Source organism: Microtus pennsylvanicus, chromosome 6, assembly GCF_037038515.1.
Source record: "Microtus pennsylvanicus isolate mMicPen1 chromosome 6, mMicPen1.hap1, whole genome shotgun sequence".
NCBI lineage: Eukaryota > Metazoa > Chordata > Mammalia > Rodentia > Cricetidae > Microtus > Microtus pennsylvanicus.
The window spans coordinates 82,835,836-82,862,520 of NC_134584.1; the positions used below are offsets into that span (position 1 = coordinate 82,835,836).

Genomic DNA, 26,685 nt, shown 5'->3' on the forward strand with positions numbered 1-26,685 from the left:
AATGCCACACTTTGTGCATGGGATGTCCTGAACTACAGAGCATGAACTATCTGCATTGCAAGCCTGAGCTATCATCTGTTTCTCTGCAGATGTTTGCATATGTGAGGGACCTGTGATTACTAATATTTCAATATCCAGAATGTTCTTCTCAACCTCCTCTGTTTCCTTTTTTCTGCCAGGGGACAAGGTAGAATTGGAGACAGGCTACAAGATTATGTAAGATGAAGACGCTAGTGAGGGAAGTCCAGGGACGGCAGGGATAGGAGATCGTTCTTGGCAGGGGAGTGGGTTCTCTGGGAAGAAGTATTGTGCTATTGGAGACACAGGGAATATTGTAATATTGCATGCACACATACAAAACCAAAGCATACGCTTTTATTTATATGTATATATAACTGTTTTTTGAATTATTTTTATGATACACATAACATTAAGACTGTATCGTCTTTATATATCACAAAGTGTTGGAACAGACTGTGTTCTAGTTTGCTTTCTTTTGCTGTGATATAAACACTCTGATAAAAATCAATCTGGACAGCAAAGGGTTTATTTGGCTTATACTTCCAGCTCAAGATTCAGCTTTGAGGGAAGTCAGAGCAGGAGCTGAGCCAGGGTCTGCTGCAGAAACCATGGAGGAAGGCTGCTTAGTGGTTCACTTCCTGGAGCATACTCAGCATGCTGTCTTATACAGCCTGGGCCCTCTTGCTTAGAGATGGTGCTACCTTCAGTGTGACAGGCTCTCCCATATCAATCCTCAGTCAAAGCATTCTTCACAGACATGACCATATGCCAATCTGATCAAGCAATGCTTCAGTTTAAATATCTTTTTCCTGGGTCAACAAATGTTCTTGAACTTCTTGTAAAACAGGAAAGATGTAAGTGTAGAAAAATGAATGTGCTATAGAATGTCTCTTAGCCAATAGATAGACAATTTGATAGAAAGAGGTGTTTGAACTTGGAAGTTTGGCTCACTTAGCAATAAATTACAATATCAAAACATTGCTGAAAATAAACAGTCCCGATTTCCTGATTGTGAGGTTCCCTCATTTTTGTTGTCCATTAAACTTTTTCATCTACTTTACTGTGTTATTATAATTATCTTATTTCAATTATCTGTTTAACTGTACAGAAGCTCAGTGCTGCCTTTGCTGTTTCGGTGCTCTGGTTTCAGCCTCTGTGTGAGCTTTTCTCTGTGTGAGCTAACGCTGTGCTGATGGGTCTGTATGTGTGCCTCTCAGTGTCTTTGTTAGAGCAACCAGGCCCGTCTGTGCATTTCTCCGCAAGACTGTGACATGTTACATACATGCAATATTTCATCCCATCTGCTATGAAATCCTGACAGTTTATCTCAGGCCACTCCCCACCCCATAGGAAGCTAAACTTTTTGGACCATGTTTCAGGAAAACACCTCATAGTGAAGGGCATGCGTAATCACTTGGACTCATCACACATGAAGTTCAGCAATACTGTAATGTGTCCTCCTTTTCTTCATCATTCAAACCTTTAGTTAGCATTCCTGATGAAGACACAGACGAATCATAAATAACAAACACATATCTATTCATAGTACATAGAAACACTAAGCACTAATACTCATATAGAACTATAAAGCGAAGAGTAGAACCAGATAGGTTTATGTACCACACAGCTCTCTATCTCAGACCCAACCTCCTTGTCCTTCTTCTTCTAGGCTTGGAATTCTGGAACTTTCTGGAATCACAAGCATGTTTTGTCATTCTTTTGTACTCAGTTTAAACATCCTATGATTTGAGGTCAGAGAATGTGATTCTTCCTGCTTAAACCTTCTATGTCTGCCTCCCATTTTATCATTATCTTTCTTTTATCATTTTCTACTGATTAATTACTTCTCCAATGAATATTCTGTCATGAAAGATAATCTTTGGGAAAGCTGAGAATGAGACTAATGTTGGCAATGACTAAAGACCGCATGAAAGATGGAGCGGACTTCATCACAGTTCCATTGAAACAAAGCAAAAGCAACAAGGAAGACCAGCAAACAAGGCACATTTATATACACCATCAATTACTCTTGCACTTAACATTCCTATAATAAAGATTCTACATCTTCTGAATTTATTAGCTTGGTATTTAGTATGTTTCATGTCCAAAATAGCAAAGACAGTTCATTATCGCTGGTTAAATTAGCGTTATGAAAATGTGGCCAGCAAAAGGTCATGGAAATGAGGACCCATCCAACTGCACAGTGTATCCAACCATTTATCACTATCACTTTTAAAAGGCAATCTGATTATTTAAATTAACTTGGCTAAAGGCTAGAATTTGGATAAAAGTTAATAACTTAAACCTAAATGGCAGGATTAGGTATTCCTTTGGATAAAGCCGAGATAACATATATGCATGCAGAGTATTGAGATTGTCCTTGAGAGAAATTAATGACAGGGAGCTGTACCCAAATCTTCTATATGTGAGATTTCATCAAAAAGTTTACTTTTTTGAATTCTTATAGTCGAAACTTCTTATACTTTTATTTTATTTATTATTTTTTATTTCAAGCTGATAAAGTCAGAGTTTCCTAAGAAGGACATTGAAAAATTTATTTATTTGATAGTCCTAATTAATAATTCTGACTGTTGAGATAAAAGACAAAAATATATGTTCTATTGTTTTGTATTCTTAACAGAAACCAGGAGTTAAAAGAGCTTGGTGACCTGTCTCCACACTGGGACAACCTACGGAAAAATGTCCTTACTCACTGTGATCAAATGGTGACAATGTACCAAGACATTCTGACAGAGCTTAGCAAGGAAACAGGTATGGAGCAGCGATGGCTTTCTGAATGTCCCATGGAAATAACAGCTGGAATGGCTGCTGTGGAGATAAGAGAAGTGAAGATTCAACTCTTCGTCGCTCTCTTGTCTTGTCAGCTAACGCAAGGGAGAATGAGCTGTGTTGTTCCACATTATGGCATTATTGTAGTAATATAACAATGAAGGAAGGAATTTTAAAATTGATGTTTGTGAAGAAAGTAAAGGGATTAATATTTTCCTTTCTGAAGTTCTTGTGAGATCATTCACTTTTGCCAAATGTGTCTTTGAACACACACATATATCATATGTGTTTATGGATCTGTTTCTTCATTTGCTAATCATTTCTAATCCTCCTTCTTCTAGGGTCCTCTTTCAAATCCAGCAGCAGCAAAGGAGAGAAAACGTTAGAATTTGTTCCAATAAATCTACACTTGCAGCGGATGCAAGTGCATGGCCCTCACCTCAAAGGTATCTGATATTCCTCAGGGAGTGTCGAGTTCTGTCACAGTGTGTGCTTGTTTAGCAGGTGATGGTGGCAGAGACCATCGTTGAGTTAGGGTAGCAGGAAGACGAAACAACCAAAGCTGACGTTGGCAACACTGTTTCCACGTTTCATGGAAAGCATATATATATTCTGACTTGAATTAGAGATGAAAACCCAGCCTCATCTCCTGAAATAGCATTCATCATGGCTGAGGGGTAATAATTTTCTGACTGATTTAATTGTTAAAAAAAAAACAAAACAGGAAACAAACTTTTCTGTTGTTATCTTTGGTAGAGGCCTAAACTGCAGAGTGAAGCTATACCCTGCTTATGTGCTTTGGTGACTGTTAACAGCAATACTCTTTCTTGTGGGAGCAAGTGAATTAGTCAATGGAAAGTGGTAGAATATTTTGTTTGATCTCTTGTCTATGAGAAAGGTGTGGGTTCTCAGAGCACAGCGGAGCTGGATCTCAAGTGATTGATACACCACATTTTTTTTTATTGTTCTGTAAAATCCTTACTGTTTTTTATTGTTACTACACTCATTTAATGTATTTGTGTGTGAGTGTGATGTGTATATGTGTGCAGGCACCATTAGAGCACCTAAGCGGAGATCAGAGAATAGTTTGCAGGAATTGTGTCTCTCCTTCTACCAAGGATCAAACTCAGGCCATCAGGATTGGTGGCAAGTGCTTTTAAACAATGAGATATTTTCTAGTTCCCCCTTCTCATTTGAAAGTAAAATATTTTAAATGTTCTTCGTAAGTCTGTAACTGGAGGTTTCTCTCCTGCCTGCCAGTCTCTGAATAACCAATCTGAGGCTTACTATTAATTACTGTTTGGTCTATTGGCTCAGTCTTATTATTAACTACCTCTTACAACTTAAATAAACCATTTTTATTATTCTATGCTTTACCCCTTGTGGCTTGTTACCTCATATCTTGATTCCCTGGTGGCTGCTGGCATCTTCCTGACTCAACCCTTTTTAATCCCTGTATCTCTGTTTGGATTTTCCACCTGGCTCTATTCTTCCTGGCTATTGGACAAATCAGTTTCTTTATTAACCAATGGTTAAAACATACTCACAACATATAGAGAGACATCTTACATCATAAGTCCCTTTAACTTATTTTTCAGTTTTATTTTATGCTTTATTTTATCTTATTTGAGACAAGTTTGCATACAGAGTGGGCTGGCCTCAAACTTACCACATACATGAGGTTTATGATCCTTAGGCACCTACCTCCTGGCTCTGGGACTATACTTGTTGCCCACACCCTTGATCTGATTATGTGTTGGGGATATGGTGGAAGGATCAAGACATTCAAGAATTCTTCCTTGATTGCTAGCTGTCAGTAATTTGAAAATGAATGATATGGAAATTTTAAAACCATCAAACGCTAAGGTGTAAGACATTATATTTAAGAACTGTCACCATGTATTTTCCTAATAGCTCGTGTGACAAGGTGTGTATGAGGCAGCAAAGGACCATGTCTTGCAACAACAGATTTCGTGTGACTCAGAGCTGCACTACACTTTACATATGACCTAGGGCCTTCATTTAATTCTTTAGGTCGTCATTGCTCCTAATACTGTACATGATTGAGTGAGATGGGATATCTAAGACATATGGAGCAGTATAGGAATAGCAGTTAATATGTTGTTGTCCTTTGATAGTATGAAGTCAATGTATCTATGTATGTCATCAAAACCATTAAAAACTAGAAAACTGGAGAGGGACGGGGAGGGGGAGAGAAATGGGAGGATGGGAGGACATGGAAATTTTTAATTTAAAAAAAACCTAGAGAAAATTAAGACTCCCATCAAAGGAATATGTCTTGAAGTAGGAACTGGCCAGGATTAGGGAAGAGGTGAACTAGAGAAGCATTTTGAACTGTTTATATGTATAAGTACTTAATGACAGGCACAATACGATTGGAAGGAGAGGAATTTTGACTCTAGCCATGGGAAAATGACAGTGTCTTGACCCACATATACCATATGGAGCCAAATGGATACAGATGTGAGTCAGATTGAGGAAGCCATTATAATATTTGTAATGATTAAATATACAATTTTATTAAACAGGTTATATTATCAACTCCTTATCTCTTTTGAAAATTTTGTATTCTATGGAATGTTCTAAAATACCTGAAAGATAAACTGCTGTGGAGTAGGATGTGTTTCAGCTCTGGAGGGAAGGGTGGCCTGGCTGGTCTAGAAGTCAGGCTCTATCTGGAGTTGCTGCAATAGCACAGCTCTGGAGGGAATGGTATCCCGATTTGATGGGAAGCCAGGCTATACCTGAAACTGAGGTGTGGTCGGGGATGGTCTCCTCACAGGATGTAGCTCTCCTGCTGCTCTCCGAGAGAGCCAGTGCAGCTGAGCCCTGTCTAGTCTGTTCCCCTAAGGGAACGTCATAGTGCAGTTACAGGTTTCTTTTTCGGCTTCACTCTGCTAAAGGGGAAGCCGGAGCAGAAATGTAGCAACCTCCTGCAGCTCCGAGAAAGGTTGTTCCTTTTTCTAACTTACTCCTTAGGGATTTTCCCAGAAAAATTTAACTGTTTCTTTTTGGCTCAAACCCCCTAAAAGAACATCTCAGCAAAGGTTCTTTCTTCTACTCCGCTCCTGTGAAAGAAGATCTTCACCCAAAACTCTTTTAAGGAAGAGATTAATATGGGAAGGAGGAGTCCAGGAGAGTGGCTGCCTCTGCCAGGGTGGTGAAGGACAGCCAGCAACTGAAATGGCAGAGGGGCTTATAAGGGATTCTTAGGGAATGGAGTTTTCCCAGGGAGAAGATTTTCTGCTCAGGGATTGGTTGGTTTTCCTGCTCAGAGATTGGTTGGTTTAGTTGGTCAGGGGCAGAGATGACTCTGGTTTCAGGGCCAAACTGGCTTTCTTCACTCGCCTTTTTAAACCTTTGGCTCTATTTTCAAGACTAAGACATATTTCTTTCACGGAGTCTGGTTCCAGGGCCAAAGAATGTTTCTTTTCTGGTTTCAGAGTCAAGGTGCACTTTTTTGGTTCTGGGTTCAGGGTTAAAGTGTTTCTTTCATTGTCTGGGGTTTCTGATCCACGGTGTGTTTCCTTCACTGGCTCTGGTTTCAGGGCCAGGGTGGGTTTCTTTGACTGGCCCGTTTTCCTACATTGGATGAACACACTATTTTTAGCATCTGATTCTCTGAACAGAAAGGAAAACAATTGGTGACTAAAAGGCAGGAATTTAGAAAATCAAACAAAAACTGGTCTATCTAATTTGATTTGGCATGGATATTGGCCATTAATGACTATCATAATGGAAACCAACAAACAATGGTACGTAGACAACCAGAAATCCAAATGTCAGCCAGGCCATGTAACCCTCTGAGCCTGAGGGGAAGCCTTCCTTCATTATTAGGTGGTTGCTGATCTTGCCTTTTTAAAAATTGATATGTGTATACATCTTGCTAATCTTGCAGCTTTACATGTTGCCTTATTTTTTTTCCTCTAAAATTCTCTGTGTCTTCCTCTCTCCTCACTCTCACTTGCTAGCTTTCTGTTCAGTTTCTCTGTCGGAACACTGGTCATATGAGGCCAGAGCACATCCTGGTTATTCGTCATGAGCATGAGTTGGTTGCAAAGACTCTGTTTTGAAGAGCGATTTGGCAGCGGGCAGAATCCTCAAATGCAAGGCTAATGTCTGACTCTTAGAACAGGTCACTGAGCAGCACTAACGTTGTGATGTCTCTTACTGACAAATGAGGTCACCTGCAGGTAACCGCAGGTTCCTTCGGACTACTAATGTTTCATCTTTATTAATGACTGAAGTGTACAAATATCCACACAGAGATGCTGAACATTGATGAGATAGCAACAGGAACAGAAATAAAATCCCCAGAATGAGAGCTCTAAGTGCAGACTCCAGAATACCTCAGTGGATTTTACTTTCACAGCCCATCAGCTATAAACATTGTAAAATACATATTCCTATACTATTATAATAGTCTGTTGTAAGTCTTTTACATGTTAGATATAATAAAGTACTATATTTGCGGTATAAAATGTAATGAATTCAAATTAAAGCAATTGTTTTTCTTTAAAGAAGTAAAACTTTAGTGTTAGTTTTAGGTACTTAATCCTGGAATTGAGCAGCAACATTTTGGCAGGTCTATTTGAAATGTATATTATTGAATTCTTTTATGTAACTGTATTATTCATGTGTTACTAATTTTGGATATTGGAGCTCTATAAATCTTAGATATATGAGCAGAATTTTACAGTTTTACTCTAGTGCTTTAATGGGTAGAATTTGTTAAAGGGCCATGAAGCCATAGTATGTGCTACAGAAACAGGGAGGAAAGGAGAGAGAGAAAGACAGAGAGGCAGACACAGAGTGAACACTTGCCCCAACTGAGTCAATGAGATTTATCTCATGGGTTCAGTTTTGAGTTTCCTGAGGCAGCCCTGCCCATGAGTTTAATTCAATGTGTCTTAGTTACTGTTCTATTGCTGTGATGAAATATGATGAATAAGGCAACTTATAGAAAGAAGCATTTAACTGGGGGCTTGCTTAGTTTTAGGAGGCTGGTCTATGATCATTATTGCAGGAAGCATGGAGGCAGGCGCAAAGGAATGGAGCTGGAGCTGCAGCTGGAAGCCTGTAGAGAGAGAAAGCCAGACTGGGCATGATGTGGACTTTTCAGCCTTAAAGCCCACCTCCCAGTTATAGAGCTCCATCCCACCTTTCCTAAATATTCCACCAACTGGGAATCAAACCTTCCAATATATGAACAGATGGGGGGCATTCTCATTTAAACCCACATCATGAAAAGGAAAATCTGTAGGGATAAGTCCCACCCATTAGGGGGGCGTGTTGAATGGGTGGGACTTATCCCTACAAAAATCAAAGATATGCCACCCCAAAATGGGAGTCTGTCATAGCCTTTTAGTTGTTGATTGAGTCCACAGGGAAGGGACTAGCTTTGTGTTTGAACAGACTAAAATCAAAACTGTGCAAGCATACTATTGTGTGTACATGCACAATCATTGATTTTCCTTGCTAGCTATTTCAAGTGGTTGCTATTAAAAGTACCTTAAATAATGTGTATCGAAGAATATAATAAAACAAGAATATTAATATCATGAGAGTGAACTTAGAATCAGGTGCAACACCAATTAGATTTTTCAGTGTAACTGAGAGTGTCAGTTCCACGAGGAAGGATCAAGCAAAAGGGCCTATTAGAGTTTCCTCAGTGCTTTATCTCAAGAGTGGAGATGCAGCATCTTCTCAGTATGGATAATCTTTCTCAGATTAGCTCAGTCATGATCCCAAATTGTTTGAGCTATTTAGAAACACAAGCTCACCAACCGATTGATGTCAAATGGATTTGTGTGCCTTTTTGAAATCAGGGATTATGTTTAAATTGTTCCTTGATATGAGATCATCATGCATAGAGTTTTCTATTAACACATTTTTATAGTTGAGGAGATTTTAATAAGACCTCCTGTAAAAACAGAACCATCTCATTTCTATTATTAAATGCCATTTAAAAGCTACAAGACATCTCAATTATGAATTCTCAAATAAATCTGCTCTCTGTGGCTTGATGAAGCTCACCCACTTAAGCATTGCTTCCCGGTGGCACAGAACGTGTTGAGATTTTCACGAGACCAAAGGTATTTTTCAGACAGCATATAATGTCAATAAAAGAAGGCACATTTTAAAAGAAAGACAAAGGAAAGGGACTTTAAGTACTTTATTTTTACGTTTCTATGAAACACTCCACCCTGTTTTTAATGATTGTCTTTTGACACCAAAATCTGAAGAGTTCTGTCATATGTGACTAAAAACTGTTCAAATTATGAAAATACACAAAGAGTGAGAAAATAAGAATACTTTAAAATAATAGCACTCTTCCTGGTTATGAAATTGCTACCTTTCAGTTTGGATTTTGTTATGTGAGTAATTCTATTCTAACTCTTCTATCTCCTCTTGCCTAAAGAAAAACAATCAATTGCCGTTAATTCTTGTTCTAAAGGAGTATGGCTAAGAATAAATGTGACTCTTTAATTGGACATCTTTCTTCATTATTCTGAGACCAGGAAATTAACTACCTACAATGATCAATCTGCTATTCTGTAGCAATTGTGAGTGAAATTTAAGGCCCTGGGATCCCGAGAGAGAAACCTAGCTGTTCAAACATTTATCAACAATTGTTGGTTCTCAAATGGGTATTGCAAAATACTAAGTTTCGTTAAATAATAATTTTGTGGATTCCATAGAAAACACTTGTTTTTTAAGAAATCGAGTGTATACTATAAACAATGCACTGTTATTTCAGATAATGAGACAGTTTACATGTCCATATCTATAGCTGCAAAACAAAATAGTGTGCTCATACTAAAATCCACATTCATTTGGGGAAGAAGATTCAATAGGTATTTTCTAGTTGGCTTCTTCTGTGTTTCTTTTTGGCTCTCAATGCTAAAATTTAAAAATTCAAATGAACCTTTTAAAACTGTGAAATAGGAAAAAAAGCTTTGCCGTCAAAGCTCGTGAACATAGAATAGATTCATAATGTTTCAAGCTTTCTAAAAGTTGAGTGTGGCTGAGAGTCAGAACCAATATACTTATAAACACAGGAATGCCTGCCAGAGTGGGACTGTCACACCCTGACACAGACGTTAGGTGTCCCATACAAGAGAATGCATTAATGGAATATCACTGGTGACTAGAGACACGGAAAATGAAAGGGACTCCATTTTAGGATTTCTATAAATATCACAGATGAATAGAGACACAGGAAAATGAAAGAGACTTCACTTTAAAATTTGTATAAAGTACTGCTTCCGCAACAGGAATGATCTCAAGTTATTTCTATGAAGGTCAAATGGGGGTGTATTTTAGGGTCTCTTCTCTCTTTAAAATATATCTAGTGATGATTTAGAGTTTCTTAATCATGTTATATTGTTTATGCTTTGACCTTTTCTTTAATCCATTCTTCAGCTAAGGAACATCTAGGTTATTTCCAGTTTCTGACTATTATGAATAAAGTCACAACGAACATAGTTGAGCAAGTGTCCTTGTGGTAGGATGTCCTTGGGTATATGCCCAAGACTGGATATAGCTGGGTCTTGATGCAGATCAATTCCCAACTTTCTGGGGAACCACCAAATTGATTTTCATACTGCCTGTACAAGGTTGCACTCCCATTTTTTAAATTGGATTATTTGTATTTTAAATGCATACTTTCTGAGTTCTTTATTTATGTTGTATATTAAATTTCTATGGGATGCAATGTTGGTAAAATTTTCCTATTCAATAGGCTGCTGCTATGTCCTTTACCTTACAGAAGCTTTTCAGTTTCATGAGGTACAATTTATTAATTGGTGATCTTAGTACCTGCACTATTGGTGTTCTGTTCAGAAAGCTGCCTCCGGTGCCAATGCATTAAAGGCTATTCCCCACGTTCTCTCCTATTAGGTTCAGTATGTTTGAATTTATGTTGAGGTCTTTGATCCACATGGACTTGAGTTTTGTGCAGGGTGATAAGTATGGATGTATTCTAATTCTACACACAGACATCTAGTTTGACCAACATCATTTGTTGAAGATATTTTCATTTTTCCAGTGTGTATTTCTGGCTTCTTTATCAAAAATTAGGTATCCTTAGATGTGTGTACTTATGTCTACAATTTCAATTCAGTTTCAATACCCACCTATTTTATGCCAATACCATGCATTTTTTTTTTAATTTTTATTACTATTTCTCTGTAGTACAACTTGAAACCAGGGATAGTGATACCTCCAGCAGGTCTTTTGTTGTTCAGGATTGTTTTAGCTATCCTGGCTTTTTTGTTTTTCTGTATGAAGTTTAGAAGTGTGTTTACATCATTTTCCCCCTCTTCTTTTTCCCCTGCATCCAACTGATGTGTGAGGTCCTTTTGTATATGTGTTGTTTTTATTGGTTGATGAATAAAGCTGTTTTGACCAATGACTTAGTAGAGCAAAGCCAGACTGGAAATCTGAGTATATATATGAGAGAGAGAGAGTAGGTGGAGCCTAAGAGATTCCATGTACCTGCCTAAGGAGAAGGACACTCTGGAACCTTAGGAACCTTACTGGAAGGCCACAGCCTCATGACAGTACAAAGATGGATAGAAATGGGTTAATTTAAGGTATAAGCTAGTTAGGAATACACTAGAGTCATTTTCCAAACAGTTTTTAATTAATATAGTTTCTGTGTGATTATTAAGGTATGGGACATGAACGAGCAGTCTCTGTTTATATCCAGCCCCTCCAATGTATTGCTCCTTGCTCTTATTCAAATTCAGGACCCTTTTTATTTGTGGTTACACACACACATGCACACACACACACATTTTATACACACAGAAACACACATGTATATTTTTCCTAAAGATATAAAATAAATACAGTCTTCTTAGTCCATATAATGTTAATGATATATGTATACACACACATGCACGCACACATGTGTGTGTGTGTTTTCAAGGTGAGCTTTTGGTATTGTATAGTCAATTAGTGTGCTCTTTTCTCTTGTTTTTTTTTTTTTTTCAGTTCCTGGCATTTCACCTTCACAAGAAAACATAACTTGCTTTTTATCAAAATGTAAATCTTCCCTAGAATTTCATACACTCTACCTTTTGTTTTTAATTTATTTTTATTTTCTTGTAAATGTGTTAATAAATGATACATAAAATACTCAAGCTGGTAATTTCATTGAGTGAATGGCACAAAGAGGACTGTTCTTAGTAAACTTTACAAGACACTTTTTTAAAAATGCACATGCTGCAACTTTTTAGATAAATTTGTTTCTTACAAAGGTGTGTGCCATCAACAAAGCTAATTCATGTGCATAGGAGTGTTGATCACATATGTCTATATGTTTATAATTGGAATCAAGATTCTTTTTTTTTTTTTTTTTTTTAGTTTTTCGAGACAGGGTTTCTCTGTAGCTTTGGAGCCTGTCCTGGCACTAGCTCTTGTAGACCAGGCTGGCCTCGAACTCACAGCGATCCGCCTGCCTCTGCCTCCCGAGTGCTGGGATTAAAGGCGTGCGCCACCACCACCCGGCTGGAATCAAGATTCTTAATGGCAGGGAAAGAGATTATAAAATGTAGAAGAAAGGAAAGTTTTATAGTTCTGAGTTGAAGTGAAAGATATCAGCATGACTCACATTTCTGTTGTGTGTCTAGTGTAGAAAAACAGGTGAGTAAGGAACACAGATGTTGGTGTGGAGCAGTTCATAAGTGTAGGAGTTCTCTAGTTCTGTCAACTGACAGGGATGGTGACATTCCAGTAGAACACAGCATACCTAACTCACAGGACTTGATACTTAAGATTTATTTTCTAATCAAAACACAATGGCTATTTGTATTTTGGCCAGTTGTGACTTTCTATAATGGTCCCCATCTAAGGAAAAGAGAGGGGTAAGAGCTTCTCTTATCTGGTTTGGGAACGTGGCAGTACTAGGTTCTCATCTATGGTCCCTATTACAAGTAGTTGGCTATGTTTTCAACGTGAGGCATGAATTACCTATATTGAGCAAGTCTAAAGTCAAATTAGACAGCTGCTGGTTACAGCCCATATGTAATTGCCCCTGTTCCATCTTTGGTAATCTCTTGCCATGCTGGTCATTGTGGTTCACAGCTGAGTCCAACCATTTGTTGCCTTTCTCCATGGTACTTCTCATACTCTGCAAACTAATCCTTAGGATGAGATTCCTTGTCTTAACCATAAGGTAAAATCTTGGGGTAGGAAATAATTAAATTTCTCATAAAACAATTATTCTTCTATCCTACGAAATATTATAATTCATTAGTGACTTATCAAAAGTTAAGAAGTTATTATCATGTAATTGTTATTACAGTCCATTAATTGGTTGTTAAATCTATGCTGTATGAAGTATTGGGTCACATGGAACATTGCATTTTATTTCTCCTGATCTGTATTTTTAGAGTGGTGACATTCTATTTTTAAAAAGTAACAATTCACATGGATCTAGATTGAATAATTTTGAAGAAGCTATGGTGTTCACCCGAGACTAACAAAACGATTTGTTTTTCTCAGTGAATCATATCTTAGAAACAACCAATTTGTCAATATCAAAATCAATTTGAGAAAGATCTCCTATGAAATTAGATTTCTCAACAAAAATGTAGTTTAACCAGAAAACATATCCTCTGCTTTCCTTAGAATATCTTTTATTTGAATATAAAATGATGGCATGTTTTGAAGCCATAAAGTTCAGGATCAAAAGATTGAATTTCAATTTAAATGTATGGATTTGTTTTTATGAAAAGCAAAGTATCTGTCTGGAAAATAAATTGAGACATTTTGCATTTTCTCTATTGTATGTAAGAAGTTGCAAAAGTATGTATTCAACAATATGTAAATTTTAGAATAGATAAGCAGGAAATGGCAGATAGATTTTTGTTTTTAATGTGGTTGTACTCTTTTGCCCTTGAGCCAGAATAAATTAATATTTTTGTTTGTCTTTTTGAAAACTTTGGTTGAGAAATTGTTCATTATTATTGAATTTCAATATGATTGCAAATTAAATGATGCAAAATTCAATAAAGTAAAACACACAAAAGACCAATCAACATGTTATCTTAGTAAGTGTATACAGGGATGGAGAACATGTTGTTCTGAACTATAGCATATAATTAAGATTCAGTCATAAATCTTGGAAATATTATAACTTGTTGAGGTGCACAGGTAGCTTTCAGAAAAATTGATTCTTTCTTTTTGCCCCCTTGAGAGTCCATAGTTATTCCTAGAAAATAAAGCAGAAAAATTTCTCAAACTTCCTGAGAGTGGATAGTTTACTGCACAGTGTATGCAGGAGACAAATGTTTGTAGAGTGTTCATCTCCTTGCCTGTTTCCGTTCCAGATGCTCTCTATGATGTCATCACTGTGGGAGCCCCAGCTGCCCATTTTCAGGGATTCAAGAATGGTGGCCTTCGGAAATTACTCCATAGATTTGAGACAGAGAGAAGGAAGTAAGTAAAGAAATAAAGAAAACAATTATTTCATTGATGCTATCTCTTCTCTTTCCTTTGAATAAGTCTGCAGACAAGGTTAGTACACTGAACATCAATCCATCCTAATGAATAGTTCTTAACATGTCAACCCTGCAAGTAAATGAACCTTGCTGAATTGCTCTACATCACTGGAGAATAGACTAGAGCCATTAAACTGCAGGAATGGGATTCCTGGGAGCTCTGCTGGCACGCCATTGTCCTGAAAGCCATGCTGCTCAGTGGGATGCTCTGGTATCACTCTTGCTCACTGGAACAACAGTGAGGAGGGATTTATCCAGACCTAAGACCTGGAGCAACCATAGAGATAAAGTGCTAGGGACCAGCCTCGACAGAGAAGTGGGTCTCGAATCTGGGATATCTGGAAGACGAAGTGAGTCCAGGAACACGGGATTCTGATGCAAGCTGACAGGCTGTCAGCTGCAGGGCAGCCTCTTCTTCTACCCTGAGATTCAGACCTTAGTCTTTCATTGTGTATTTTACACAAGGAAAATGATTCTTTTTCCTTGCCACATTTCCTAAACAAAGCAGTTCACAAGACATATAAAGATTCTTGAAATCAGAACAACATCATTTATCATGACATTTCCCCAATTCCCAAGCCCCATGCCAGCCACTACATTCTTAATACTTAGCTGAGATAATCATAAAAAAAAAAAACCTCCTGATGGTTTTACCTCAGAGGCAAACTACTTGCAGTTTACAGAAACATAGTTCAGTGAGTTTTACTCCATTGTCTTACCTTTCCCATTGTTGTTCCTCAAAATTCTAATTTTGATTTATAAGGCCATAGGTGATTAGCACTAAAGCCCTGGGTTTCTCAGAAACTTTATTCATCACAGCCATGTTCCTTTCTGTTTCAATATAATTCTTTTTGCCAAGTTTTCTAATCAGACAAAGAACAATTTTTGCATTTTCCCCAAATTTCCCCAATTCTTTCATCAGCCCCCACCCATAACCTGCTTTACAGCTTTAATGTCTGCCCGCTCTATCAGATCAGAAAGATTCATATTATCATACAACACATCCATATTTTTAGATGCACCTGGTGTGGAAGGAGAAAAAGAACATGAAGAACAAGTGCACTAGTAGAATTGCTATAACCAGAGTCAACTGTAACATTGCCAAATGCGCATGCAAATGCCATAGAAATGGTACTTGGGGCACATATGTGTTTTCTCCTTGGCCCTCAAGTAACAATGATAGCCTTTGCTGGAGAGGTTGTGGAGAAAGGGGTACACTCATCCATTGCTGGTGGGAATGCAAACTTGTACAACCACTTTGGAAAGCAGTGTGGCGGTTTCTCAGGAAATTCGGGATCAACCTACCCCTGGACCCAGCAATACCACTCTTGGGAATATACCTGAGAGGCCTTATCATACAACAAAAGTATATGCTCTACTAGCTGTCATTGGGTTGCCTTAAGGGACTTGCTTCCTGCATCTCAGGAACTGCTTGTGGAGGGGGGCTATGCCTTGCCATCTCCTGCAATTAAGATGCCTAATGATGAACATTAATTGCATTTTTCACTTTTTAATTTTTTGATGATGACTCTATCGGTGATTGCTGCTTGAACTGAGGCACAATGTAAAACTGCCCTAACCTTTAACTGTGTTATTTGGAAAAGAGAACTGTCAATTAGATGGTTAAACTAACACATGAAACTTATTTACTTAGGAAAAATAGTATGAAACTAAAATATTATCTCTTTTTACAACTTTATATTACTATTTCTACACTTTTGTCTATTAACTACTTTTAAATGCTGCTTAATCAAGCGTCTGCCTCAGTATCACATGCCCACTGTCATCCCACATTCAGGAGAATTTACCTTGTAATTTTCTCTAGCTATGACTACGTTCACACAAGCCATAAAAAAGGATACTGGTAAGAGAACAGGTTTTTGTCGTTCACAAATAGTGGTTTTCTTTGATTAGAAACCCCAAATTGAAAACTGCGGGAAGCAGTGTCAGTCACACCTAGTTTGATAACTGTGTTAGACACTTCATGCAAGTGACAAACCAAGGACCTTTAAACATTTGAGCACATTCATCACAAAACCATCCTTTTCCATACTACCCAGATGCTGGCAGAGGCTTCTGCCATGCCTGGTCCTGCAGCCATTCAGTCCCAACAAAGCACACAGAGGCTTGCATTAGTTATAAACTAGCTCAGGCTTTCTTACTGACTAATTTGTACATTTTGCATTAACCCATAATTCTTGTCTGTGTTAGCCACATGATTTGGTACTTTTTATCAGTGAGGTATTCTCATCTTGCTTCCTCTGTCTCTGGGTGATAATTACAGACTGAGACTTTCCTCTTCCCAGAATCCTCCTGTTCTCATTGATCTGCCTATACTTCCTGCTTGGTTACTGGCCAATCAGAGTGTTATTAAAGCAATACAAGTGACAGGGTACAAGACCATTGTCACACAGCACCCCCCCCCCTATTTTTTTGTTGTTGTTGAGAGAGGTTTCTGTCACAACCAGTCCCACAACCGTTCAGTCCCAAAGAAACACACAGAAGTCTACATTAATTATAAACTGTTTGGCCTAGTAGCTCAGGCTTCTTATTAACTCTTAAAACTTAAATTAGTCCATAATTCTTGTCTGTTTAGCCACATGGCTTTGTACATTTTATTAGTGATACATTCTCATCTTGCTTCCTCTGTGTCTGCGTGATGAATACAGACTGAGTCTTTCTTCTTCCCAGATTCCTCCTGTTCTAGTTGCCCCACCTCTACTTCCTGCCTGGTTGCCCTTCACCTGGGTACTGGTGAATCAACATTTTATTAAAATAATACAAGTTCATTGTCCCACAGCAATTCCCCCCTTTTCTTTTTCCAAAACAAGAACTCTGAATCTAATCTTTGTTTAGCTTTTTTTTCCAGACCGTTATCCATAACAACTTGTAGCCAATACTCTAAAACAAAGATTAATATCCATAATCCACTTTTTGGGAATGTGGGCATGGTTTTCCAGTCTACTTCTTGCTGATTGGCAGCACTGATAATCTTATGGGGACCTAAGGAAAATTTAGAATTATTCTAAAGTCCTGACTAGAATATTCTGTGAGGCTTGATCATCACAGCCAGCAGTTTTGAGGCTGTTCTGGATGTAGAACTCAGATAAAACTCCAAAAGAGGTCTTCTAAATTGTTGGATCATCTGGGCCATCCTTTCTATTGGAGACTTTTAGGGGGTCTTCCTTGATCATACTTGATTTTTCTTAACACAGAATGAATCCACAGCCTCTCATTTTCTGTAGAAATAAAATCAAAACCTCTTCTCTAAAATAACATATCCATTGACTTAAATTTAGAAGTTAAGGCATTTCAAATATATATGTTGGATTAATCCAGCAGCATTTATAATCAAATGTCTTTTAGCAGCTGTTGCTATATCCTCAACATTCAAACAATTCAAAGACAACACAATAACGCACAGTATCCAGACTCTGTGTATTTTCCATCTTTATGTGACTTTATTTTGAACTCTATTTTTTTCCTTTTCTTTTTAGTTTTTGGGTTTTTGAGACAGGATTTTTGTATATCTTTGGCTTCCTGGAACTCACTCTGTAGACCGGGCTGTCCCTGAACTTACAGAGACCTGCTTGTCTCTGCACGCCCACCTTCTCTCTTTCTTTTCTTTCTTTCTTTCTTTTTTTTAAATGGACTTCTCTTCCAAGCCTACATATATTTTTAAACATACTGTAAACTATTTAAATGTTTTGGTATTAATTTTTGTTTGTTTGAATCTATCTTTACTGCAAATCTCTGTTTTTCTGATCACATGAGTCTTTAATTTGCTAAGTGATATAGCTAGAATTAAAGCCGTGGCTTTGATGGCTGAATACACCCAATCTTTTAGTTTTTGAGAGTCTAGCTTCATGCCAGAGGTACTGATGGGAGCCATGTTTATTGCCACAAGTCTATGGAGTTTCAAGGTCCCTGCCACCACCAAGAAGCATGCTCTCGGCCATTCATAAACACCATTTATGTGTTTGCTTGTGGGACCTCTTAAAAAGAGCCACAAGGCTTTTGCAGCTAAAGCCGAGTCAGGAAGCCTCTCTTAAATGAGACATGCTTTTCTCTAGCAAACAGAGCCCACCGGAGAAAATGCTGCTACCAAGAATCCATGCTTAACTCTGTTCTTTTTTGTCTAGAATTACTTTCCAAGCTCTCTCAGGTTTTATGTGGATGTGGTTGTCCCTGTTGGTGCCATTTGTTGGCAGAGGTTTCTGTCTCACCTGGTCCTGTAGATGTTCAGTCCCAACAAAACACACAGAAGCTTATATTAATTATAAACTTGTTGGCCTATTAGCTCAGCCTTTCTTATGAACCAACTCTTACATCTTACATTAACCCATAATTCTTGTCTGTGTTAGCCATGTGGCTTGGTACCTTTTATCAGTGAAGCATCTTTATCTTGTTTCCTCTGTGTCTGAGTAATGTCTATAGACTGAGTCTTTCCTCTTCCCAGAATTCTCCTGTTCTTTTTGCGCCACTTCTACTTCCTGCCTGGTTGGCCCAACTATATTTCCTGCCTGGCTACTGACCAATCACCATTTTATTAAAACAATACAAATGACAGGGTACAAGACCATTGTCCCACAGCACCCAGGTGTTTTGAAGAAAGTATTCCAGAATTGAATCATGGTATTTCCAATACAAATATATTTTTCTTCCTTCTCCCTCCTCCTCCTTCTCCTCCTCCTCCTCCTCCTCCTCCTCCTCCTCTTTCTCCTCCTCCCCCTTTTTTTCTTAAAAATACCAAATTTTACATAATACTAAGATCTCAGTTGTATTTTTGGTTCACATTTTTTTAAAAAAAAATTTGTTTACTATTCATTAGGGATGGACTTGTGTGTCTGTAATTATCACACGGGGAGCATAGTGTTCCCACCACTGGAATCACAACCAAGTACTGTCTTGTGCCCCGGATTCTCCTCCTGTACCTAAGCTTTTCCCCCTGTCCCCAGGCTTCTCCCCCATCCCCAGGATTCTCCTCCTGTCCTCAGGCTTTTCCCCCTGTCCCCAGGCTTATCCCCCTGTCTCAAGGCTTATCCTCCCAACCCCAGGCTTCTCCCACTGTCCCCAGGCTTCTCTCCATGTCCCCAGGTTTCTCCTCCTGTCCCCAGGTTTCTCCTTGGTATCTAAGCCATGCTTTCAGACCTTTCTGTTTTAGAAAGTGCCTCCATTTCCTTGGAATTTTGGAAGTAACAGTCAGAGTTCTAGCAGTAGGCTCTGCAGGGAAGGAATTTATCTCCTGCAGAGAGTTGGAAGTCAGTTTAAACCACAAAGTCCTATGAAGAAGGGATGCTCTGTGTTTACTGAAGTGTGAGTGGCAGGTAGTTTCCTGCCCAGTCCTACTGAGGAGAGCTGTTCCTCACTGAGCTCCTTCTGTGCCTGCCTCTGGTAGAAGGTACTGGCTTGTGCATTCATCTCCAAAATGGATGGATGTGACTCAAAAATACAAGACTCCCTGGACTACCAATTTCACCAGTTCTTCACTTTCTTTTAATGTCAGTTTGTTTTTTTTGTTGTTGTTGGCGTCAGCTTTTTTCTGCTCAGATGCTTTCTCTGACACTCAGAAAACAGTATCTAGAAGTTGAAGAGACTAACACAGGACATTCATTGTCATTTCATCTTCTGTATCCTAACCCCCAAGCCACTCTGCCTTTCCTCTTCTGCCCCTTAGAGTTAGTAGAGCTATCACATTTTGTGTGGCGTGGTTTATTGTGATATGCAGAAGCTAAATAGTTGCTATTTCCACTGTCCTGCCTGGAACTGGAAATTTCTTATTGGCTTATTAATTTTGTTTTGTTTATTTTTAACCAACTATGTTTTAAAGATAATAATGATATAATTACAAGATTCAAAACTTCTGGATACAGGGTATCCAGAATCTAGTTGAATGCAAATTCTCAGTATATGAGATGTTAGACCTAACTCTGCAATTTCATAACTAACTATGGTATGGAATTGGCAAGGACAAATGTTGAGCTCATCATTGAACCCTGAGACATATTTATGTTTGAAGACATATTTATGTATGAAGTCTTCACTAATCACTTCTCACTGGGATATTGCACATAAGGGAATAACTGAAGGATTAAAGTTAAGATAAAATTTAATGAAAAGATATGTCCAGTGCTTTCTAACAATGATTTTCTTGGAATATTCATGTGTTAAATATCCCATTGCTGCTGTTTTATTTATAAAATGCAGCAAAATGATTATCAATGAACTTAAATCAAAAAATATAAGTCAGTCAAAAAGTACTATGCTCCAGGGGAAACTATGGATCAAATGCGGCTTGCTGAGGCAATGCATAACAGAAAATGCTTTAGGGCTACTCTTTGAGAGCCAGCCTGAGCAAACATAACATCAAAAGAACTGTCACACCATCCCAAAATTTTCCTGAGGCCTTTTTGTCAACAGATACTGTGTTTTCAGTGAAAGAAAATGCAAGGAAGTATATCTCACTATGTAAAGCGAATAACTAGAAGTTTAGGTTGAAATTTGTAAGGCAGAGAATCAACTTAAGTGATGGACCTCTTCTAGGTCTTCCTTACTTTGATACACGGGTAAAGATGGGCATTTTCAGCCATGGTTAGAGAAACTATCACTGCCGTTGGATTATTTTATCTTTATTTATCTTCCTGGACATCCTATTAGACATCAACTTGATACAGTCTAGAGTTATCTGATAGTAGAATTTCCTTCCTCTCTTAGCCATCAGTAGTTGCTCAGGTAAGGGCGGGTGCTTGTGCGACATCACTGCATACCCAAGTTCAGCATCAGTTCCGTTCTCTCCAGAAGATGTTGTGGCTCAGGTCCTCCCCAACCTCTGGCTCTTACCATCTTTTATCCACCTTCCAGAATGTGCCCTGAGTCTTGTTAGGCGGGTGTGTGCAATACTTGAGTTGTTGATGTGTGAATGCTCCCCTTAAAGAAAAGGCACATACATCTTTTTGTTTCCTTGGGAGATGTGTCCAATATACCCTCACTAATTTGTTTTAAAAGTTCAGTCTCTGGACCAATAGCTCAAATTCATATCATTTATTTTCAAGTGCAGCTTTTGTTTCTGCTTTCAAAAAGAACATATTCCATTAAGAACTTTCTCATAAGTGTTTTAATGAAATCAAATAGGGGCCGTGAATGTAGGGCCAAGTGAAAAGCCTTTGACAGTTCCTCTTCTTTTCCTTTTGAACGGAATCCAGCTGCTGAAAAGATGTCATTCTGAAGGAGACAGTGAATTAATTTCTGTGCTGATTAGAATTTGACTCCTTAAAGGTCTATTTTCTTCTTGTGAGTTGGTTCTCATTGGCTACTTTTAGCTTCAAGTTCAATTTCTCTTTTAGCAAAAGCAAAACTCTTCCTGCCACACCTGCACGTGTGGCTTTTCTGCCCGAAGGGTGCTCCCCTGTACACAGCCTTAGACACGATACCAGGCGTTTCTGAAGGGAGGGACTTTATCTTGTGTCTGCAGCTCTGGATAGGCAGATGCTTTTAGTCTAGTAGTCTTGTCAAGGCCTGGGAATATATGCAGACAGAAGGACAGGACTCGCCCAGCACAGGCGGAAGGTGGCACGTGGGATCAGAAGTGTTTTCACTAATTTGTATGTGGCCCTAAATGAATTTTAAATGTTATTTTTCTTCTTCATAAAATTTCTGTTTTATCTGTCTATTGCATTTGCTGGTAGGATGTACATTCCAAAACTAAAGGAACATATAGTTGAGGTCCTAAATGACTTGACTTCTTTCCTAGCACAAACCAGCTAAGTATATGCCACTAAATAATTTTAGATGTGTTAAAACCATGTCAATATATTAGTCAATATCTTTACAGATTCAAATCATCAGATGCAATGTGATTGACTTTTTTACGTAATTCTATTTAACTTTTCTGTTCTTTATTTTTGGGCAAGCAGAAAATTTCAATCTGTAGATAGTTCCTAGGCACTAATCCCTGCTTAAGTTTAAATTATAACTCCCTTGTATATAGTAAAATCTTATCAATGTTAGCTATTGTTATATAAAACATAAATATTTTATATTCGTAAAAATATTTTAGCAATTCCTCAATTCATGTTTAAATTTCACTCTTTCGTGCATGTGCCATGTATGTATGTATTTTGTGTGTTCGTCACATAGCTATAGAGACTGGGAATGGACACTATGTGTTTTCCTCAATTGTTTTTAACATCATTTTTTTTTTTTTAACAGAACTTGCCTCAAGTTTATTTGTAAAAACAGCATAAGGTCCTGAACATCTGCAAATACTGTGTAGGTGTTCACACCAGTCCATCTGTCTTCACACTGGCAGACTGCGACCTTTTTTATGGGGCCTTCACAGGGGCCTGGGCACCTTTGGGAGCCTGAGCTGCAGCTGAGGCCTCTGCCTTGGCTTGAACCTTGGGCTTTGTTTTTTGGAGCCTACGGCCACTGGCCATGTAGCTTCTAATCCGCTTCCCAAGCTTGGGGTGAGCAATTAAAGCCAGACGGGTGAGTTTGCGGGTGGGGCCCTTTGGCACCTTGGGCTTCACCACCTGGGGCTTCACCAGGGCCTTGATGGCCTCCGCACGTGCGCTCATGGCATTTGCATTATTTGCCTGCATCTTCTTCAGGCCTTTCTTGTTGTGCTTCTTGGCAAAGCGCATGTTCCTCAGGAACTTGGGGTCAACCCCCTTGAGAGATTCGTATCTTTGTGACCGGGGTTTCTTGATGCCGTTTCTGTGCCATTTCCGGGACTGGTTGTGTGTGGTGTGGTTCTTGGACTTGGCCATGGCTGGACGGTAATCGGCGGCCGTTTTTAACATCATTTTATCAGACAAAATATCTCACTGAAGCTGGAGCTCACTAATTTGCCTGGACTGTCTATGCAATAAAGCTGCTGGTGTCTGCATTGAGGTTACAGGCACACACACACACTCTCTCACACACACAATTCTTACACAGGTGTTGAGAATTTGAATACAGCAAGCACTCCACCAATTGAGCTGTCTCTCCACATCCACATTTTATACGCTCTACAATTTGGATTTTATTGATTGGACTTAGGGTGATTAATAAATATACCACAGACTTAAATTGCATCTAATTGTTTTTATAATCACTTACACTCTAAAATATATCCTTATCCCTATATCTCTGGCAATTTATGTTCTTATTTAAAAATTCTTATATAAAAGACGCACAAATTTAAGAGATACTATTATATTGCCTTTCAAAAAAGCATTAATTTATACAAATACCCAGTTTACAGCTAAATCTCAACAATGGACTTCAGACACTCTCTTCATGTTACATCCAGATTTGGAAGGAAGGATTGATTTGTAAGACGTGTGTGTGTGTGTGTGTGTGTGTGTGTGTGTGCGTGCGCGCGCGCGTGCATGCGTGCACGTGTGTCTCTCTGTGTGTGCATGCATGTGTCTGTGTGTGCATGCATGTGTGTCTGTGTGTGCATGCATGTGTCTGTGTGTGCATGCATGTGTGTCTTTGAGTGCATGCATGTGTGTGAAGCCACCCATAGTTAGCTCCCCTTCACTTGTGCCCTCCTGGTGTCCCTATCAAATCACTCCCCTCTCCGCTGACTCTCACATTTGCATCTCCTGAGGGTTCCTTGTCTTACAGCAAGCACAACCAACCAACCAACCAACCAAAACACCCCAACACAGCACCAACATCCACTCAGATGTTCCCCTTAGGGTCAGCAAATCCTTGGCAACCTTTTTCCTTTTGCTTCATTTTAATAAAAGAAGGCTGCACGTCAGTTCTGCTTCCTAACTTCTGTGCAAGTCTTCCATTTCACTAATGAATTATGGGTGAAGATAATCCTGACCCACAGTGCTCTGTCTTCCAGGTGCTCCACTGGCAGAGATTAATCAATCACTCTCCTCGCTTCTCGGCTGGCACTGATCCAACCATTTGGTTCATTTTGTCTGGGATGACATTTCTATAAGGCAAATATAATTTTGTGATTTAATAATTTTAAACAATTCAGTCACTTCTTTCCTAAAGATTAAAACCTGGGGTGCACATTATACATTAGTGTATCCTTGTCCTCAAGGACTGCATCCCCAAACCCATGGAGAATACCTTAAAGCTCAGATAGATCCAGACCATTTTATGTTACTTCTTCATTCGTACGCATACACCTGTGATAAAGCTGAACTTATATCCATGGAATAGAAGAAGATTAATAATGACTACTAATAAAATAGAACTCTAATAATATATTGTAGTAAGATAACCAGTAGCACCATTCCTGATTATTGAGATTGTTATTCAATACAATGAAGTTGGCTTGATCACAGGCTCTAAGGAATCCTGACAGTGGAGCTGATGTCCAGGAGAGCTATTGAGGGATTGAGACTGAGTTGGAGATTTTCTGCACAGAGGGATGGGACAGGCCATTGGCAAGCAGAACAAGAAAGTCCAAGATTCCATCTCACTACTAAGAAATTAATATAACTTTAAAATTATACAAATTATTTATTTCCATAATTTCCCATTTATACTATAGTTGACCATAGATCGTTGAAATCATGGAAAGCAAAACTTCAAAGGAGGAGTGTGTTAGGCAGTTTTCTGAGTTAGAAATCCTGATATAAACAACTTAAAAAAGATGTGAGGTTATTCTTATTTTGTTGTGGCTCATGAGTTCACAGATTTCAGCCCGTGTATTTGGATCGCTTGCTTCTTAGCCTGTGGTAAGGAGAAGGCTGTTCACCTTAAGATGTTCAGGAAGTAGACTGAAGGGAGCATATGGAGACCTGGTATACCCACCAAACACATGCCCTCACGCCTTGTCATACTGTCCCTGCCAGACATTTCTAGAACTTTCCGTAACAAGCGTACAAGTTGGGATCAAGCATTCATACACAAGTATGCTGGAGTACATTTGACACGGGACCCATAACATAGAGGTTCTCTCTCGTGTATAACTTTTTTGTGCCTTCTTTTCAGCTTCCTCTCTCCTACTTCAGCCCTCTCTCACACAGCGCCCTCCACAGAGAACCAGAATGGCATCCGCACTCACTGCCGTTGATCCTCCCTTAAGGTCAGGCACTGAGTGGAAGCCTGGTCTGAGTCTGTAGCTAGGACATCTGCTCTGAGCCTTCAGTGTAAGCATCCTTCTAGGCAGAGCTGGATCTGAAAGCACGGACTATGTTATCTGGCGTAATCCAAATTCCCAGGAACGGGTTTGACAGGTGTTTAGTGCACTAACAAGGATAATGGTGGAGGGACTAGATGAAGAAAAAGATTTCCGACAAAGCCAGTCGTTCTTTCTGGACGAAGAAGTAACAGTGATGAGGACATTTGGTGAAATCAGGACCAGAAACACGCACTTGTAGGAAGCGTCTTACGCACTTGCAGACCATGTCTTGCAGGCCTAGACAGCAGCCGCGTGGCGTGCGTTGTAAAAGCGCGGTCACACCCGTCTCTCTACGAAGGGAATAAACATTTATGTATCCTGAAAGAAGAGGGGTGAAAGTGTTTGTGAAAGCTAGCCAACGTAACGGCTGACAGTTAATATCACCCCGGTGCTTGTTTCCGTTCGACATTTGTAAGCTGGAAATGAGCTTACCTACCGTGCTTGGGAGACCAAGTGTGTTCTGTTAGGCAGTACCACATGACAGTTCAAAGTTTTAAGACATGAAATTGCTGAAATAAAAGACTTATACATTTGTAAACGACAATATGTAAATAGCTCTTGAAGTTTTGATACTAAATTTGTCAAAATAGCACTGTGTAAAAATAACAGAACATGAAGACTTTGAATTGTGAGTTTTCAAAACACCATTCATCCTCGGGCCTCATTTGCAATGTAGATATATGGCTGATTCCTCCTGATTTACACCACCTTGTCGCTGCAGCTGAACTGCTGGAAATCATAAATAAAATTCTTACATTTTTGAGAACTGGCTTATTAAGTAAACAAGCCACAGTTTACTCAGAAAGACAATTTAAATGGTTATACAGTAGTTTTATTTTATAACTCAATGTCTTAATTTAACATAAAAGTTTAACATAAAAATTGCAAAGATCCTAGCTTTTAATATGTTTGTATGTACATATGTACGCATGAAAGCTGAATGAAAGCCACAGAGATTTCCAGATATTTAACTATTCAGTAATCTCTACACTTGGCCATCATCATTTCAAAGGCAGCAGAAGAAAATAATTTACCATGTCTAAAACAGTATTTTCCAGATTAAACAAAATTATCTAGGGAGGGGCTGAAGAACTTCTGATACTCTTACAGAGAAGACATGTTTGGTTGCCAGAACCACATGGGGTAGCTCACAACCACCTGTAACTCCAGTTCCAGGTGGTGCAAATTCCTTTTCTGACTTCC

General features: G+C 38.8%; 1 protein-coding gene across 13 annotated transcripts in view; it reads left to right on the forward strand.

The window, feature by feature from the left end:
- Window positions 1-26,685, forward strand: part of Inpp4b (inositol polyphosphate-4-phosphatase type II B) — a 757,204-nt gene that overhangs the window by 591,829 nt on the left and 138,690 nt on the right. For all 13 annotated transcript variants that reach the window (XM_075976561.1, XM_075976565.1, XM_075976570.1 and 10 more), the window contains 3 exons: window positions 2,663-2,793; window positions 3,153-3,257; window positions 14,172-14,280. In XM_075976561.1, the coding sequence (XP_075832676.1) occupies window positions 2,663-2,793; window positions 3,153-3,257; window positions 14,172-14,280 (345 nt within the window). The remainder of the gene's footprint in view (window positions 1-2,662; window positions 2,794-3,152; window positions 3,258-14,171; window positions 14,281-26,685) is intronic.